Source organism: Lithobates pipiens, unplaced genomic scaffold (assembly GCF_037356315.1).
Source record: "Lithobates pipiens isolate NorthernLeopardFrog02 unplaced genomic scaffold, aLitPip1_a1.2 Scaffold_28, whole genome shotgun sequence".
Lineage (NCBI taxonomy): Eukaryota > Metazoa > Chordata > Amphibia > Anura > Ranidae > Lithobates > Lithobates pipiens.
The window spans coordinates 73742588-73760561 of record NW_027507789.1 but is presented as its reverse complement, the minus strand read 5'-3'; the positions used below and the strand labels follow the sequence as shown (position 1 = coordinate 73760561).

At 45.0% G+C, this 17974-nt stretch overlaps 1 protein-coding gene across 3 annotated transcripts in view; it reads left to right on the top strand.

Moving 5' to 3' along the window:
- Nucleotides 1-17974, top strand: part of CNTNAP1 (contactin associated protein 1) — a 525816-nt gene that overhangs the window by 474178 nt on the left and 33664 nt on the right. For all 3 annotated transcript variants that reach the window (XM_077459411.1, XM_077459410.1, XM_077459412.1), the window contains one exon: nucleotides 9365-9409. In XM_077459411.1, the coding sequence (XP_077315537.1) occupies nucleotides 9365-9409 (45 nt within the window). The remainder of the gene's footprint in view (nucleotides 1-9364; nucleotides 9410-17974) is intronic.

Genomic DNA, 17974 nt, shown 5'->3' with positions numbered 1-17974 from the left:
GTGCATGTTTTAGAGAGTTGGGGAAGATGCCAGAAGAGAGGGAGAGATTGAAGATGTGAGTTAGAGAGTGTAGCATAGAGCCAGAGGGTTATTTAGCATGGCACTTTCTTTTACAATTGATTTTACTAAGATTTCCACTTTTAGTGTGTCAGCGGCTGGCTTGCTAGAGATAGCGCAGTATTTTTGTATATCTTTTCAGGAAAGAATGGGGATGGGGTAGAGGCTTCTCCCACCCAAGCCTCCGGACTCCAGACCCTGTTCTGGGAATTACAAAACCCAGAGAAAATCAAAAACTGTTTTTCTCAACTTAGAACAATATTCTGAAGCCCCTCACATATGTGAGACCCCTGTGTTATTTTGCATCCCTCTACCAGAGTAGCAGGGGAAAATGCTGACAGCAGGCAGAAGCATAATCTATAAACAGGCCAGGGTAATTTCAGGTGGAAGGCAGTAATATGGTTGGTTGAGGCAGCAGGGAAATTGAAAATAGAAAAGTGATCACATCTGAAGCATTCTCTGATGCATAGGCCAGGTTGGGAGGGACATTGGGGACAATCAAAACTGGTGTCTTTCCTAACTCCTGTTTTACTGCACACAGGACATTTAATTTTTGTTTTTGGCATCTTTTTCTGGTTTCTGATGGTGGAATATTGTCAGGGAAATTACGCTCATGCAGTCTGCTGACACAATCGGAGCAAATGCTTTCTGGGGGGGGGGGGGTCCTTTCTGATAGATCAGGGCAGTGACAATATATTTGATAAATTTAACCACCTTCAGACCGGACCATTTTGCTGGTAAATGACCAGAGGTCTTTTTACAATTTGGCACTGCGCTGCTTTAACTGGTAATTGCGCGGTCATGCAATGTTGTACCCAAACAAAATTTGCGTCCTTTTCTTCCCACAAATAGAGCTTTCTTTTGATGGTATTTGATTGCCTCTGCGATTTTTATTTTTTGCGATATAAACGTAAAAAGACCGCAAATTTTGAAAAAAAAAGATATTTTCTACTTTTTGTTATTAGAAAAATCCAATAAACTCAATTTTAGTCATACATTTAGGCCAAAATGTATTCAGCCACATGTCTTTGGTAAAAAAAAAGTCAATAATTGTATATTTATTGGTTTGCGCAAAAGTTGTCACATCTACAAACTAAGGTACGTTTTCTGGAATTTACGCAGCTTTTAGTTTACGACTGCCTATCTCATTTCTTGAGGTGCTAAAATGGCAGGGCAGTACAAAACCCCCCCCAAATGACCCCATTTTGGAAAGTAGACACCCTAAGGAAATTGATAAGTGGCATGTTGAGCCCATTGAATATTTTATTTTTTTGCCTCAAGCGATTGAATAATGACAAAAGAAATTTTTTTTATTTTTTTTTACACAAAGTTGTCACTAAATGATATATTGCTCACACATGCTATGGGCATATGTGAAATGACACCCCAAAATAAATTCTGCTGCTTCTCCTGAGTACGGGGATACCACATATGTGGGACTTTTTGGGAGCCTAGCCGCGTACGGGGCCCCGAAAACCAAGCACCGCCTTCAGGCTTTCTAAGGGCGTAAATTTTTGATTTCACTTCTCACTACCTATTACAGTTTTGAAGGCCATAAAATGCCAAGATGGCACAAAACCCCCACAAATGACCCCATTTTAGAAAGTAGACACCCCAAGCTATTTGCTGAGAGGCATTTTGAGTCCATGGAATATTTTATATTTTGCCACAAGTTGCGGGAAAATTACAAACTTTAATTTTTTTTTATTTTTTTTTCACAAAGTTGTCACTAAATGATATATTGCTCACACATGCTATGGGCATATGTGAAATGACACCCCAAAATAAATTCTGCTGCTTCTCCTGAGTACGGGGATACCACATATGTGGGACTTTTTGGGAGCCTAGCCGCGTACGGGGCCCCGAAAGCCAAGAACCGCCTTCAGGTTTTCTAAGGGCGTAAATATTTGACTTCACTCCTCACTACCTATTACAGTTTTGAAGGCCATAAAATGCCAAGATGGCACAAAACCCCCACAAATGACCCCATTTTAGAAAGTAGACACCCCAAGCTATTTGCTGAGAGGCATGTTGAGTCCATGGAATATTTTATATTTTGCCACAAGTTGCGGGAAAATTACAAACGTTTTTTTTTTTTTTTCACAAAGTTGTCACTAAATGATATATTGCTCACGCATGCCATGGGCATATGTGAAATGACACCCCAAAATAAATTCTGCTGCTTCTCCTGAGTACGGGGATACCACATATGTGGGACTTTTTGGGAGCCTAGCCGCGTACGGGGCCCCGAAAACCAAACACGGCCTTCAGGCTTTCTAAGGGCGTTACAGTTTTGAAGGCCATAAAATGCCAAGATGGCACAAACCCCCCCCCCCCCCCCAAATGACCCCATTTTGGAAAGTAGACACCCCTAAATTTAGGGGTACACTAGTGAGACTAGGTAATAAATGGCGGGTGCCCTGAAACTATAAAAAAAATAACTAACCAACCAGCGTCACCTGTAACAGTTATATGGTGATCACTGGTGAAAGGGTTAACTAGGGGGCAATCAGGGGGCTTTATGCGGTAGTATATGGGGGTCCCTGGCGCTATAAAAAGCTGCGGCGAACCTAAATACCTGCCTAACTAGCGTCACCTGTGACACTAATACAGTGATCAGAAAAACGATCGCTTATTAGGCTGGGTTCACACTGGAGCGATGCGGGAACGCCACGAATGCGCGGCGGGTTCCCGCATCACATGCCTCCCGGCGGCAGTTCACACTGCCCTATGCGAACTGCTGGGAGTGTCAGTGAAATGTTAATGACACCCCCAGATCAGTTCGCATATCGCAGTGCGATCTGCAAACTCGGATCGCATGGTGTGAACACCCATGCGATCCGATTCTGCTGCGGACCAAAAAAAGGGTCCCGTGCGAGTTTGCGGCGGGTGCGACACGAATTCAGCCATACTATCTGTATGGCTGAACTCGAATCGCACAGAGATCGGATGTGATTTGCACTGCAGTGCGGTGCGAATCACATCCGTTCTCATAAACCGCTGCAATGTGAACCCAGCCTTAGTGACACTGGCGACGGGGGGTGATCACGGGGTTAAACCTTTATTGGGGGGGTTAGGGGGGTACCTTAGAACTAAAGGGGGCTAACTCTAACTGCCCTAACAGTTATTACAGTCACAAATGACACCCGCCGGGTGATCAGGGGGTTAAACCTTTATTAGGTAATAAATGGCGGGTGCCCTGAAACTATAAAAAAATAACTAACCAACCAGCGTCACCTGTAACAGTTATATGGTGATCACTGGTGAAAGGGTTAACTAGGGGGCAATCAGGGGGCTTTATGCGGTAGTATATGGGGGTCCCTGGCGCTATAAAAAGCTGCGGCGAACCTAAATACCTACCTGCCTAACTAGCGTCACCTGTGACACTAATACAGCGATCAGAAAAACTATCGCTTATTAGGCTGGGTTCACACTGGAGCGATGCGGGAACGCCATGAATCCGCGGCGGGTTCCCGCATCGCATGCCTCCCGGCGGCAGTTCACACTGCTCTATGCGAACTGCTGGGAGTGTCAGTGAAATGTTAATGACACCCCCAGATCAGTTCGCATATCGCAGTGCGATCTGCAAACTCGGATCGCATGGTGTGAACACCCATGCGATCCGATTCTGCTGCGGGCCAAAAAAAGGGTCCCGTGCGAATTTGCGGCGGGTGCGACACGAATTCAGCCATACTATCTGTATGGCTGAACTCGAATCGCACAGAGATCGGATGTGATTTGCACTGCAGTGCGGTGCGAATCACATTCGTTCTCATAAACCGCTGCAATGTGAACCCAGCCTTAGTGACACTGGCGACGGGGGGTGATCACGGGGTTAAACCTTTATTGGGGGGGTTAGGGGGGCACATTAGAACTAAAGGGGGCTAACCCTAACTGCCCTAACAGTTACTACAGTCACAAATGACACCAATGCAAAAAAAATAAAAAAAAAAAAAAAAAAAAGCAATTGGTGTCACTGTGACTGGGGGGGCAGGGGTAATTGGGGGGTGATCGGGGGGTAAAGGGGGGGTGTGAGTGTGCCTGGCATGTTCTACTGTATGTGGGGTGTGTTGGTGCAACTCACCGAACCTCTCTCCTCGGTGCCGGAACGAAAACTACCGACACGGAGGAGAGAATACATCACCTCCTCTCCTGTGTTTACATTACAGGAGAGGAAGTGATGTCACCGGACATTTTCATTCGCCGGGAGCGATCGCGAGGGGGTGGCCATGAATGAATGGCCGTCCCCTCGTCCGGGATCGCTCCCGAACGAATACCGACCGCCGCAGGCACCGGGCGGGGGCCCGATCGGGCCCCCGACCGGCGGGCAGGCAAGGACGTACATGTAAGCCCTTATGCCTGCCCCTGCCATTCTGCCGACGTACATCGGCGTGCGGCGGTCGGCAAGTGGTTAAGGAAGGTGTTGGGTATTTCCGTAGATTTTTGATAGGTTACGTATTACGTTACGTATGCGTTATAAATAGCCAAATGGAAAAAGTCAATTGCAACTTTTTTATACCAGAAGTGGGACTTTCACGTTAAAAGATAGGGCTGCAGCATTTGATTGTTTAAATCTACCCCCTCCATGAACATTTACTCGTGGATACACCCAGGCTTTTAAATGGGACCGCGTCTTCTGTGATGTTCCATCGAGGTGTAATTGTGGATGGTGGACATGATGTACACATCTTTCCTATTCCTCCACTTCACAGCCAACACTTTCTCGTTCCTCAGGCTTGCTTATTCTCCCTTCGTAGCCTTGTGGTGACTAGACACTGTGGGAAGCCCTTCATCTTTCCTTGCTGTGCCGTAGGTCAAAGTTGGGATGATCTCGGGGAGGGCATCTTATGTCTCTTCTACACAAAGGGCTTCTTACCTTCCTCTTTTCAAGATGCTTTAGAGTGTACACATGTGCACGTGAGTTATGTCATCCTGGCATCAAGATGGCTGAAGGACCTGAACTTATAAGAAGCCTGTCACAAGATGTCACCGCCGGCAGGGGATCTTGAGAATGTTGTATCACTGTATCACTGGAGGGGGGAGGCAAGTATTGAAGGGTTTATTTTAACTTTAAGGTAGGGAGGCCAAATGAAGCATCTGTGGATGTGGGTGATGCAGGAGCAGCTGCTATCGATCCTTCAGGTGGCTGACCTCCTAGTTGGGTTGGAAGCACAATCCTCCCACTTACCTAGAGTGAAAATTCCTCTCATCCTTGTCAAAGTCTGAATGGAGGGAGGCTAAGAAATTAGCTGGTTTACTGATACTCCCCTAGAAGTGCCCATTTGGAATAATACTTCTTTAGACCAGTTATGTACATGTTTGGATTGTAAGTTTTGGAAACAGAGGCATATAGTAACGTTAGCACAGATGTATGATCATCAGTGGCGGCTGATGCTCAAAATTTTTGGGGTGGTGCAAACAAACTGAAAAATACTGAAACCCCCCCTTCAATTGCAGCCTCACTGTGCCCATCATATGCAGCCACTGTGCCCCATCATATGCAGCCACTTGTGCCCCATCATATGCAGCAACTTGTGCCGTCATATGCAGCCACTTGTGCCCATAATATGCAGCCACTCGTGTCTGTCAAATGCAGCCAGGCGCATTCCCTGGTTCGGCTGTAACTTCACTAACCCCCCTGTGGCTGGCACTTACCACTTATGTGGCGTAGCTCTCCTCCTCGGCGGGAAGCGGCGGCTGTGGCTACTGTGTCTGCTCGGCTCCTCAGGCTTCCTCCGCCGTGTCTTCTCTTCTGCCAAAGTGTTAGGCATCCAATAGTCTCACTGACCTGCCTGCTGATTGGCAGGGTGGAACATTAGTGTGAAAATAGCAAATTAATTCGCTATGCCACACAACAGGTTGGGATCAAGACACAGTTCTCTGTGCCCCAAGCCCATCCTATTTTGAAGCCTTTTAGAGCCTCTGGCTCTAATCACGTGCTTCAAAATACCCCCACCCCCGCCTATCCCCGTCATAGTATTTCATGTGTCCGGAGTCCTGAAAAGGGGGCTGGGCACATGAATAGGGAGGGTGGCGGAGGTGTCAGGGGGGTGAGGCGCCCGTTCGCCACAACGCACGGGCCGCCACTGTCATAGAACTGTCCATTTGATTATTTATGTAGGAAATATAACTTGTCACATAGGTTATTTTTACAAATACTTACAGCTTCAACATACCCTCCAGGTTCAATTCGGTACTCAGAATCCCAAGATATCAAATCACCCTGCTATTGGGGTGTTGCGATCTCAGGAGCTGAAAGGGTTAATATCTATGCTCTATTCGCATTTGTTGCAGGCTAAGGTATATAGTGCTCCGTTGGACAAGAACTGGGATGAGATCTGTTCATCACATTTACTAGTATCACCTGCAGCCAATAATAAATTGATTCAGTTACTGTATATATTACACATCAAACATATCTCAGTCCATGTCATCTGTATGTAATAAGGTGTATGCCCACTTCAAATTGTATACTTTGTCATAAACTCGGGGCAGATTTTCTACATCTTATATAATTTTGCTCTGAAATAGCATGTTATTGGAAGTAGGGCTTGGACAAACTGTGATCTATTCTGTCTAGTCCTGTCCCATAGGTACCAGAGGTTTATTTACTAGGGCTGTTGGATGATGAAGCTTGGCCTAGACACATTAAAATTTTAAACAAATTGTTCTTAGGTAGATGTAGCCTTCACCCTCATGATTTGTCAGTAGCTGAAGTCAGTTGATCAAATTTTACCATTTGAAAAAAAAAAATTATGTATGAACATAGTGTTCTAGGAAGTATCATAACATTTGGGGCGTATGGTGTAATTTATCACGAATATCGGACAAATGATCGTCAGTCTTTTTTTGGCATACTAGTCTCATATCAAAAAAGAACAGGTTACTAAAGTAATGAAAATTCTCATACAACAGATTACAACTTTGGAAGTATTGTGTTGTATTGTAATGTATTCTTTCATTTCTGAGTATGTGTGGTCTTGGATTTTTTCAGACGCATAATGTATCTGATTGAACGAAAACAGTTTGTTCTGGCTCTTGAAAGCTGTGTACTAACAATCAGATTATCGTACGATCACTTCGAAAGCGGTATTTTTTCATCCGATTTTCTGATCGTGTGTACTATGCATAAGATGAAAATGTCATCATGGGTATACTTATAATAGCCACATAGTGTCCACATTTTGGCTGTGAAGCGATGAAGTGAGCAACAGAAATTTGTCAGTTTTATTTTTTTGTAATATTTTGTTTGTTGGTTTTTAGTTTACACTGTGAGGGTAATTGGTTTGAGGACTCAATTTGATCTGCTATTGTAAATGGTATGTTTGTAACTTGTCACTAACTTGTGCAATAAAAAGAGGTTAAAAAAAGGTAGGGTGGGATGATTTACCTTTTTTTTGGAAGGGAGGGGGGGGGGGGGGGTTCCTAGGAAAGAGTTCTTTGCTTTTTTTTTTTTTGTTTTTTTTTTTCCCAGAATGCTATGACTCTGTGCTGTGTGTTAAGCACTTGTGCATGATGTATTTTGTGTGGTGGGAGTGCAGCAGTCAGGATTGTGCAAGATATCAGTGTGACCAAACGTCCCACACTCCGCTTGAGTGCTTTCATCATATACTGCTTCCTACCAAACTGAATATAGATATCAGATATTCCAACCGCTGCTAACAACCAACAAAACAAGACAATACCCCTCCTTAATAATGTCCTTTTGCATTACATAACAGAATATCTTCCTAAATGCTTGTAGCTTCCTCAAATGCCAGGGCCCATGGTCGGTAGGTGAGAGGCTAGCATTCAGTTCCTTCCAAAAGTCTCTGTCCCAGGTGAGTCTGTCACAATCAGCCCTCCACCCTGGCAGCTGTCAAGGCTCACGTGGATAGTCCACAGCAAAAAGGTTTCCCTGGAAATTGTTTTAGAATGTTGACAGCTGTCCATTTGTACATGTTGTGGTACTCCACCAGGGTAATGACGCATGATTCTCACCCCGGCAGGTTGAGGGGCTCCAGGGGATTTGCATATTTGGGAGGAAACTGGCTTTTCAGTTTCCTAATTTCTTAGAAATGAGGTCCACTTTGGGACCTGGAGCTCTGGGATTTCTTAGAGAGCCGGGTGGGATGAAATCCACAGTCCTGGGTCTGATTTTGAGAATCACCATCACACTGACTGTGCAGGTGTGTGCTGGGCTATTTGTAGGAGGGCTCCGCATGGGAGCCAGTGCATCAAGAGGCTTCTAGCTCTGTGCCTCAAGTTGGTCAGTGAACAGTCTGTAGGACACAGACAAGGGCCTGGAGTGTAAGGCCAGAGCGCCGGTGCTGCAAGTACAAGCCAGAAAAGGGCTGAATTTTGTCTATGTTGAAGGACAAGAAATGCTGAAAACCCCTGTGAGGGAAACCTATGTTTATGTTTGCTGAACTTTCTTTTAATAAAATGGGCAAACAAAGCCCTTAAATAGAAGAAACAGCAAGTGGCGGTGTCCTTAAAGTTCTACACTTGGAGTGAACCCCTTACAATGTTTAGAGTTGGGAAGTTATACAAGATGAACCGATTTACTGATAGTTAGCTATAATTCATACCAGGATCAGTAGACATGTGTAAGCTGGAGAATTTAGGTTATTTTCATGTTTTGCAAGGTGATGAAATGATGGATAAATTAAAGGACCCTTGTCTCCTAGCACTAGCCTTCCATGTTTGTTTTTTGAAATCAGCTTGCAGATGTTTTCTGCCATGAACAGACTGCAGGTCCAATATTTTGCCTAAATGTATCTTCCAAATCATATTCAAAGTGATTTGTTAATATTTATAAACATCTCAAAAAAGATCCTGCAGAGCTGAATCACACTTGGCCTACCAAACATAAAGTTACTAAACCCATGACAGTAAAATCAGTCTGTATATGCAGTAAAGCATGCTTGTTATACTCACTGTGGTTAGGGGGTTAGTCCTGCACATTGTGTAAAAAGGCTGATCTGATCTCTAATCATCCCCTACTTCCAAGGTCCCCAATACATCTTCTGATAGTACAGAGCCTTGGGGGGACTCTGCTCATGCTCAATTTGATGTGTATTTCTAGAGTTTTTTTTTTTTCTTGAGGGGGGGAGGGTGCATATGATCAGCACAGGGCCAATCAGTCCTGTCCAGACAGGGGTTCAGGAGTCATGCAGCCTTATAGGACAGTTATAGGAGAATGAAAGCTCCTCCTTACAAACTTTAACCAGTGCTCCTATTTATTTGATTTTTATTTGTAACCATGCTCTGGATGCATTCAGTTTATGGCTTCTGCTCATTGACCAATGTTATCTCTGTCTTCCAGTATTCCCTCATGTACACGATGATGGTCTTGCTGGGATCATTGCATGTGAGTATTTGGTTTTTTTCAGTGTCTAAGTATGTTGTCTAATTGAGAAGAAGTAATATCAATTTAAATAAGAGTTACAATATTTGATCAGCCCAAAAGATGTTTGACTTCACTGCCTGCACATCAAACAACCATGTAACAAATTCTCCAACTATCCATATGTAAAAATAGTCAGCCATTCTTCCTTTATACTCAGTGAATACTTTTCTTTCTAATTCAGTGTGGGACAGAAAAAATGCCAACCTTGTATAACCCAGCCTATAGCCCTCATGTTGAATAGATAGAGGTTTAAGAATTTTAGAAAGTCCTTAACCACCTCGCGCCCGCCCTATAGCCGAATGACGGCCGTAGAGCAGGCGCGTTCGTCCGGGTGGTCGTCCCTGGACGTCCTGATGTTTACTTCCGCGATGCGTGCCGCCGCGGGCGCGCATCGCGGAAGTTCTGTGTTCGCCGTGTCCCCCGGGGACAGGCAAACACAGATCGCTGTAAACGGCCAATCACAGCGGCCGTTTACAGCGTGATCGGCGTGTCCAATGGGAGATGATCTCATATGTAAACATATGAGATCATCTCTCAGCGCCGCTCTCCCTCCTCACACAGACAGTGTGAGAGGGGAGAGATGAGCGGCTGCAGCGGCAGCCGTTCTGCCTCAAGTTAAAAAAAAAAAAAAAAGGAAAAAAAAAAAGTGCCATCCTCCCCCAGCAGTGCCATCCGCCCCAGTGCCATCCACCCCAGTGCTACCTGCCCCCAGTGCCATCCACCCCAGTGCTACCTGCCCCCAGTGCCATCCACCCCAGTGCTACCTGCCCCCAGTGCCATCCACCCCAGTGCTACCTGCTCCCAGTGCCACCTGCCCCCAGTGCCATCTGTTATCAGTGCCATTTGTCCCCAGTGCCATCTGTCATCAGTGCCACGTATAAGTGCCATCTGTCATCAGTACCACATGTCATCAGTGCCACATAGTGCCATCTGTCATCAGTGCCACGTATTAGTGCCATCTGTCATCAGTGCCATTTGTCATCAGTGCCACCTGTCAGTGTCACGGGCAATATGTTGCCAGTGTCACGTGTCATCAATGCCACTTATCAGTGCCATCTGTCATCAGTGTCACGCGTCATCGGTGCCATGTATCAGTGCCATCTGTCATCGGTGGCACATATTAGTGCCACGTATTAGTGCCACGTGTCATCAGTGCCACGTATTAGTGCCACGTGTCATCAGTGCCACGTATAAGTGCCACGTGTCATCAGTGCCACATATTAGTGCCATCTGTCATCAGTGCCACATATTAGTGCCATCTGTCATCAGTGCCACGTGTCATCAGTGCCATGTATAAGTGTCATTATTGCCACGTATCAGTGCCATCTGTCATCAGTGTCACGTGTCATTGTCCTGGTGCTTCAAAAGTGTAATAAATAGTCAACAAGTTAGATGTGTAATTTATGTTCCTAGAACACATGATGGCGCTACCTGCATGTTGGGCCTCTCTATGTGGCCACGCTGTGAAAAAGTCCCACACATGTGGTATTGTAATACTCAGGAGGAGTAGCAGAATTTTTTGGGGGGTGTCATTTGTGGTATACACATGCCACGTGAGAGAAATAACCTATTACAATGACAATTTTGTGGAGAAAAAAAAATGAAAAATCTTAATTTTGCAAAGAATTGTGGGAAAAAAATGACAACATCAAAAAGCTCACTATGCCTCTTACTAAATACCTTGGAATGTCTACTTTCCAAAAAGGGGTCATTTGGGGGGTATTTGTACTTTCCTGACTTGTTCAGGTCACAAGAAGTGAGATAGGCCACCAGTACATCAGATGTGATCAATTTTGTGCGATTCGCACCACAGCTTGTAGACTCTCTAACTTTCACAAAGACCAAATAATATCCACTAATTTGGGTTATTTTTACCAAAGATATGTAGCAGTATAAATTGTGGCCAAAATTTATGAAGAAAAATTAATAATTTGCATAATTCTGTCACAGAAACAAAGAAATATGCGTTTTTTATTTATTTATAGCGCAAAAAATAAAAACCCCAGAGGTGATCAAATACCACCAAAAGAAAGCTCTATTTGTGGGGAAAAAAAGGACAAAAAATTCATTTGGGTACAGTGTTGCATGACTGAGTAATTGTCATTCAAAGTGTGAGAGCACCGAAAGCTGAAAATTGGTCTGGGCAGGAAGGGTGTTTAAGTGCCCAGTAAGCAAGTGGTTAAAATCCTAAGGGAGAAGGAGATCACTGTGTCCTGTGTTTGTAAGCTGCAAGGAGATGTTTTTTTGTGAAGCAGCAAGTAAAAATGCATAGCATATTTTGACTCCAGTGTCAAAATAATCAATTTCACACTAGTAGGAATACTGGCACAAGTGTTTAAAAAAAAAAAAAAATTATATATATATATATATATATATATATATATTGTGGCAGCAGGCAGGTAAAGTCACCTGGTTGTATCCAGGATGGTAAATATGTGTGTCCTAGATTCAGGCTTTATGCAGACTTTTACAATTAGAGGGGAAGAGTTAATGAGCCCAGCTGAATTAAGTGGGCTCATTAAGGCCTCTACAAAAAACCCCAGCATGCATAGGGAGATGCTCCATCCTGGAACCAGTTTTGTGTGTATAGGCTGGGGAGTCTGAGATCTGTTCTGTGCGGTGAGTTAACGCCTGTGTGGCAAACCCCTACAATAGAGACAGGGACTGGGGCAGCACAAGGCTGCACCCAGTTGTTAGACAGGGAGTCTACGTGTGTAGTTAGAGGTCAAGCTGACCAGGATTTATTTTCTTGTTTTATTTTGTTTGGCTGTTATATATATCACTGCATGTAGCCTAAATAAACCGGATCTTTTGTTTTTTGCACCTACACCGCTGTCTGCTGTGCCTGACTTTGTGTTGTGAACCCATCCAGGGGGTCACACACACCCGCTACCGAGCGAACCCCCTCACAGTTGGTGGAGAATTTTGGCAGTTTTTTTTTTTTTTTTTGTTAAGGCCAGCAAGGAGGAGATACTGAGACAGCTGGCTCTAGCAAATGCAAACCAGCAGCAAATAAATGCAGGTTTACAAAAGAGACTTGCAGCTCAACAACAAGCCCAGCAGCAGGCAAATGCAAATCAGCAGCAGACAAATGCAACTTTGCAGCAGAGTTTGGAAGCTCAGCAACAAGCCCAGCAGCGATCTGAAGCCCGCTTCATAGACCTGTTGCAGAAGCAAGAGCAGAATTTTCAACAGAAAATAGAGACATTAATACAGCAACGTCCGCAGACCAATGAAGCAAGTGGTTACAATAATACCGCATCTTTTGGTGTGAGCCGTTTACTGACAAAAATTACTGGAGAGGATGATCCGGAGGTGTTTTTGACCACATTTGAAAGGACTGCTGAAAGGGAAAAGTGGCCTAAGGAGCAATGGGCTGGACTGGTGGCCCCTCTGTTAACTGGGGAATCGCAGAAAGCTTATTATGACCTAGAGCCTGACCAAGCAAAAGACTATGTGGTGCTAAAAGCAGAAATATTGGCACGGCTGGGTGTCACCCTGGCAGTCCGGGCTCAGCGTGTGCATAACTGGACTTTTCAGGTTGGAAAACCCCCCAGGTCTCAAATGTATGACCTCATTCACCTGAGCAGGAAGAGACTTTGACCGCACCAAACATTGTGGAACGTGTTGTTATGGATTGTTTCCTGAGAGCCCTTCCTACTGCCATCCAAAAATGGGTAAGCCATGGAGACCCAGAAAATGCAGATAAACTTGTGGATCTGGTTGAGAGGTACTTGGCTACAGAGAACTTGACCACCTCTTCCAGGGACTCACGGACTTTTCCCCCCTAAGACCAGATCATCCCCAGTGGCGGGTAAGATGACTCCAAGGGGTGAGGGTGGAGAGAGTGAGAGGGTGGGAGTTCTACCTAAGGTCTGGCGGGAGCAGCCCAGGAAGCCCATGCTGCAAGAGGCAGCGAAAAAAATTATTTGCTACCGCTGCCGGCAAGAGGGACATATTGCAGCCAATTGCCCAGTTGTGGATGAGCCTATGCAATGTGACTTTATAAGGGAGAGACGTCAGTCGCTGTTTGCGACAGTTGCATGCACTGCCATTCGGGGACCTGAGAAACATTTATGTAAAATGTGTATTAATGGTAGACATGTTGATGTGTTGCTAGATTCAGGTAGCCTGGTAACATTGATAAAAGCTGAATTAGTTACTACAGAGGTCTCTGGGAAGAACAGGGTGGCTGTTATTTGTGTGCATGGGGACACCCGAGAGTATCCTGTAACTTCAGTGTTTTTTGAGACCCCCAAAGGTAACCTCTCTCATCAGGTGGGGTTAGTGTCTCAGTTACCACATGATGCTATTGTGGGAAGGGATTTTCCAAAATTCTGGGAATTCTGGGATTGTTCTGAGGCCCCCATTGGTGCCCCTATAAACCAGGAAGATGACCAGAATTCCTCTGGGAGTGGTGAGGACTCTCCTGAATTTCCCTTGTCGGTATTGGCGGGGGAAACTCGAGAAACTGGGGAGGAGCCAACATCCTCAGATGAAAACATGCCGTCTGTGGAGTTTTCGGATCTTGAGGTTCACAGGGAAAATTTTGCCACAGAACAGTTAAAAGACCCCACCCTAATAAAGGCACGGGAAAATGTGGTGAAAATAGATGGCGAGTTAGTGAACCCAGATAAGACTTGCCCTTATCCTTACTTCACTATGGAAAGGGACCTGCTATATCGAGTGGCTCAAAGGGCAGAAGAAACCATTGAGCAACTTGTAGTGCCCAAACCTTACAGGAAGTTGGTGTTAGAATTGGCTCATGGACACATTCTGGGAGGTCATCTGGGGACAGAGAAAACCAGAGAGAGGGTATTGCAGAGATTCTATTGGCCTGGGGTCATGAAGGAAATAGAAAAGTATTGTTCCTCCTGCCCTGTGTGTCAGAAGTCGGCACCTATGCCACATTTCCATAACCCACTGGTACCTCTTCCTATCATTGAGGTCCCCTTTGAGAGGATCGCAATGGATTTGGTAGGTCCGATAATGAAGTCTGCTAGGGGGCATCAGTACATTTTGGTTATATTGGACTATGCCACCCGTTATCCGGAAGCAATTCCTCTCCGAAATACCTCGGCCAAAACCATAGCCAAAGAGCTATCCCTTGTTTTTAGCCGCGTGGGTATTTGTAAGGAACTGCTTACGGACCAAGGTACACCCTTTATGTCCCGGGTTATGAAAGAATTATGCAAGTTGTACAAAGTGAAGCAATTGCGTACATCTGTGTATCACCCCCAAACAGATGGGTTGGTTGAAAGATTCAACAAAACCCTAAAACAAATGTTAAAGAAGGTGGTGGATAGAGATGGAAAGAATTGGGATTGTCTGATACCCTATCTGATGTTTGCCATTAGGGAGGTACCCCAATCCTCTACGGGTTTCTCCCCCTTCGAGTTGCTCTATGGGAGACACCCAAGAGGGCTGCTGGATATCGCCAAGGAAACTTGGGAAAATGAGAGTTCTCCTCACAGGAGTGTGATTGAGCACGTCGCCCTAATGCAAGATAGAATTGCACAGGTAATGCCAATTGTAAAGGAACATTTAACCCAAGCGCAGTTAGCACAGCAGAGAGTGTACAACCGTGGGGCCAAGACCCGTACTTTTTCCCCGGGGGATAGGGTCTTGGTGCTAGTCCCTACGGTTGAAAGCAAATTTCTGGCCAAATGGCAAGGTCCATATGAAGTAATTGAAAAAATGAGTGAGGTGAACTACAGGGTTAGACAGCCAGGAATGCGAAAGCCGGAGCAGATCTATCACGTCAATCTGCTGAAAGCCTGGAGGGATAGGGAATCCCTAGTCGCAGAGACTTTGTCACAAGTACAGCCTGATTGCTTAGTTCCTGAGGTTGGAATAGCAGACACCTTATCGAAACCCCAACAACAGGAGGTTAAAGAGTTTGTACTTCGTAACAAAGAGATTTTCTCTGAGCTTCCGGGACAAACATCTGGCGTAGAGCATGACATTATCACCCCGCCAGGAGAAAGGGTAAAACTAAAACCTTATAGAATACCAGAGGCCCGACGGGAGGCAATACGTGGGGAGGTTCAAAGGATGCTGGAATTGGGTGTGATAGAGGAGTCCCAGAGTGACTGGTCCAGTCCTATTGTACTAGTGCCCAAACCTGATGGGAGCTGGCGGTTTTGTAACGATTTTAGACAATTAAATAAAGTTACAAAATTTGACACCTACCCCATGCCACGTATAGATGAGTTGATTGACCGGCTGGGAACAGCCCGATATATGACAACTCTTGATCTCACCAAAGGGTATTGGCAAATTCCCCTGGCCGAGTCGGCCAAGGAGAAAACTGCGTTTGTAACCCCAGATGGGGCATTCCAATATAAGAGAATGCCGTTTGGGTTACAGAATGCACCGGCAACATTCCAGCGGAAAATGGATAAGATTCTGAGGCCCCATCAGAAATATGCTGCAGCTTACCTGGATGATGTGATTATCCATAGCACAGACTGGGTCTCACATTTGCCAAAAGTACAAGCAGTCCTAGACTCTATCCGGGAAGCTGGGTTTACGGCAAATCCAAAGAAGTGTACCATTGGACAGGAGGAGGCCAAATATCTTGGGTACACTATTGGGAGGGGGGTGATAAAACCCCAAGTCAATAAAGTCGAGGCCATACAGAGTTGGCCACGTCCCAACAGCAAGAAACCGGTACGAGCCTTTCTGGGAATCGCTGGCTATTATCGACGATTCATTCCCCATTTTGCTTCTCAGGCTGTGCCCCTCACCAACCTGACAAAAGGGAAAGAGTCGGTTATGGTTAAATGGTCCCCAGAGGCTGAGGAAGCATTTCAGTCCTTAAAAACAGCCTTATGTAGCCAGCCAGTGTTGTACTCACCAGACTTCTCTAAGGACTTTGTTGTACAAACTGATGCATCAGACGTTGGGTTAGGAGCAGTGTTATCCCAGGTCTGGAACGGGGAAGAGCACCCAGTCATTTACCTCAGCAGGAAGTTAAAGTCCCATGAGGTAAATTACTCCACGATTGAGAAGGAATGTTTAGCAGTGAAGTGGGCTCTAGATTCCCTTCGGTACTATCTGCTAGGTAGGCACTTTGACCTGGTGACTGATCACGCTCCTTTAAAGTGGATGGCTCAGAACAAGGAGACCAATAGAAGGGTAAATAGGTGGTTCCTAGCCCTACAGGAATTTAACTTTACAGTTAAGCATCGCCCTGGTGTTAAAATGGGGAATGTGGATGCTTTGTCTCGGATACATGCGTGTCTGACTGCTGGTGTTACAACCCCAATGTTGAAACAAGAGGGGGGGGTATGTGGCAGCAGGCAGGTAAAGTCACCTGGTTGTATCCAGGATGGTAAATATGTGTGTCCTAGATTCAGGCTTTATGCAGACTTTTACAATTAGAGGGGAAGAGTTAATGAGCCCAGCTGAATTAAGTGGGCTCATTAAGGCCTCTACAAAAACCCCCAGCATGCATAGGGAGATGCTCCATCCTGGAACCAGTTTTGTGTGTATAGGCTGGGGAGTCTGAGATCTGTTCTGTGCGGTGAGTTAACGCCTGTGTGGCAAACCCCCTACAATAGAGACAGGGACTGGGGCAGCACAAGGCTGCACCCAGTTGTTAGACAGGGAGTCTACGTGTGTAGTTAGAGGTCAAGCTGACCAGGATTTATTTTCTTGTTTTATTTTGTTTGGCTGTTATATATATCACTGCATGTAGCCTAAATAAACCGGATCTTTTGTTTTTTGCACCTACACCGCTGTCTGCTGTGCCTGACTTTGTGTTGTGAACCCATCCAGGGGGTCACACACACCCGCTACCGAGCGAACCCCCTCACAATATATATATATATATATATATATATATATACAGTTGTGCTTATAATTTGGGTCAGTGTGCACAGACTGGGTGGCTCTGGAGCGAACACACACGCTGAAGAGGAGAGGCCTGGAACGCAGGCGAGGGACCCCAGAAAAAGAGGGTCGGGGCTTCTCTGTGCAGAATTAACCACTTCAGCCCTGGTGGATTTGGCTGCTCAATGAGCAAAGCACTTTTTACAATTTGGCACTGTACTGCTTTAACTGGTAATTGCGCGGTCATGCAATGCTGTACCCAAACTAAATTTGCATCCTTTTTTTTCCTACTAATAGAGCTTTCTTTTGATGGTATTTGATTGCCTCTGCAATTTTTATTTTTTGCGATATAAACGGAAACAAAAGTTTTGAAAAAAATATATATTTTCTACTTTTTCTTATAAAAATAAATTCAATAAACTCAATTTAGTCATACATTTAGGCCAAAATGTCTTTGGTAAAAAAAAGAAAAAGTCAATAAGCATATATTTATTGGTTTGCGCAAAAGTTATAGCGTCTACAAACTAGGGTACATTTTCTGGAATTTATGTAGCTTTTAGTTTATGACTGTCTCTCATTTCTGGTGGGGTGCTAAAATGTCAGGGCAGTACATCCCCCCCGAAATTGCTGAGAGGCATGTTGAGCCCATTGAATATTTAACTTTTTGTCACAAGTGATTGAAAAATGGCA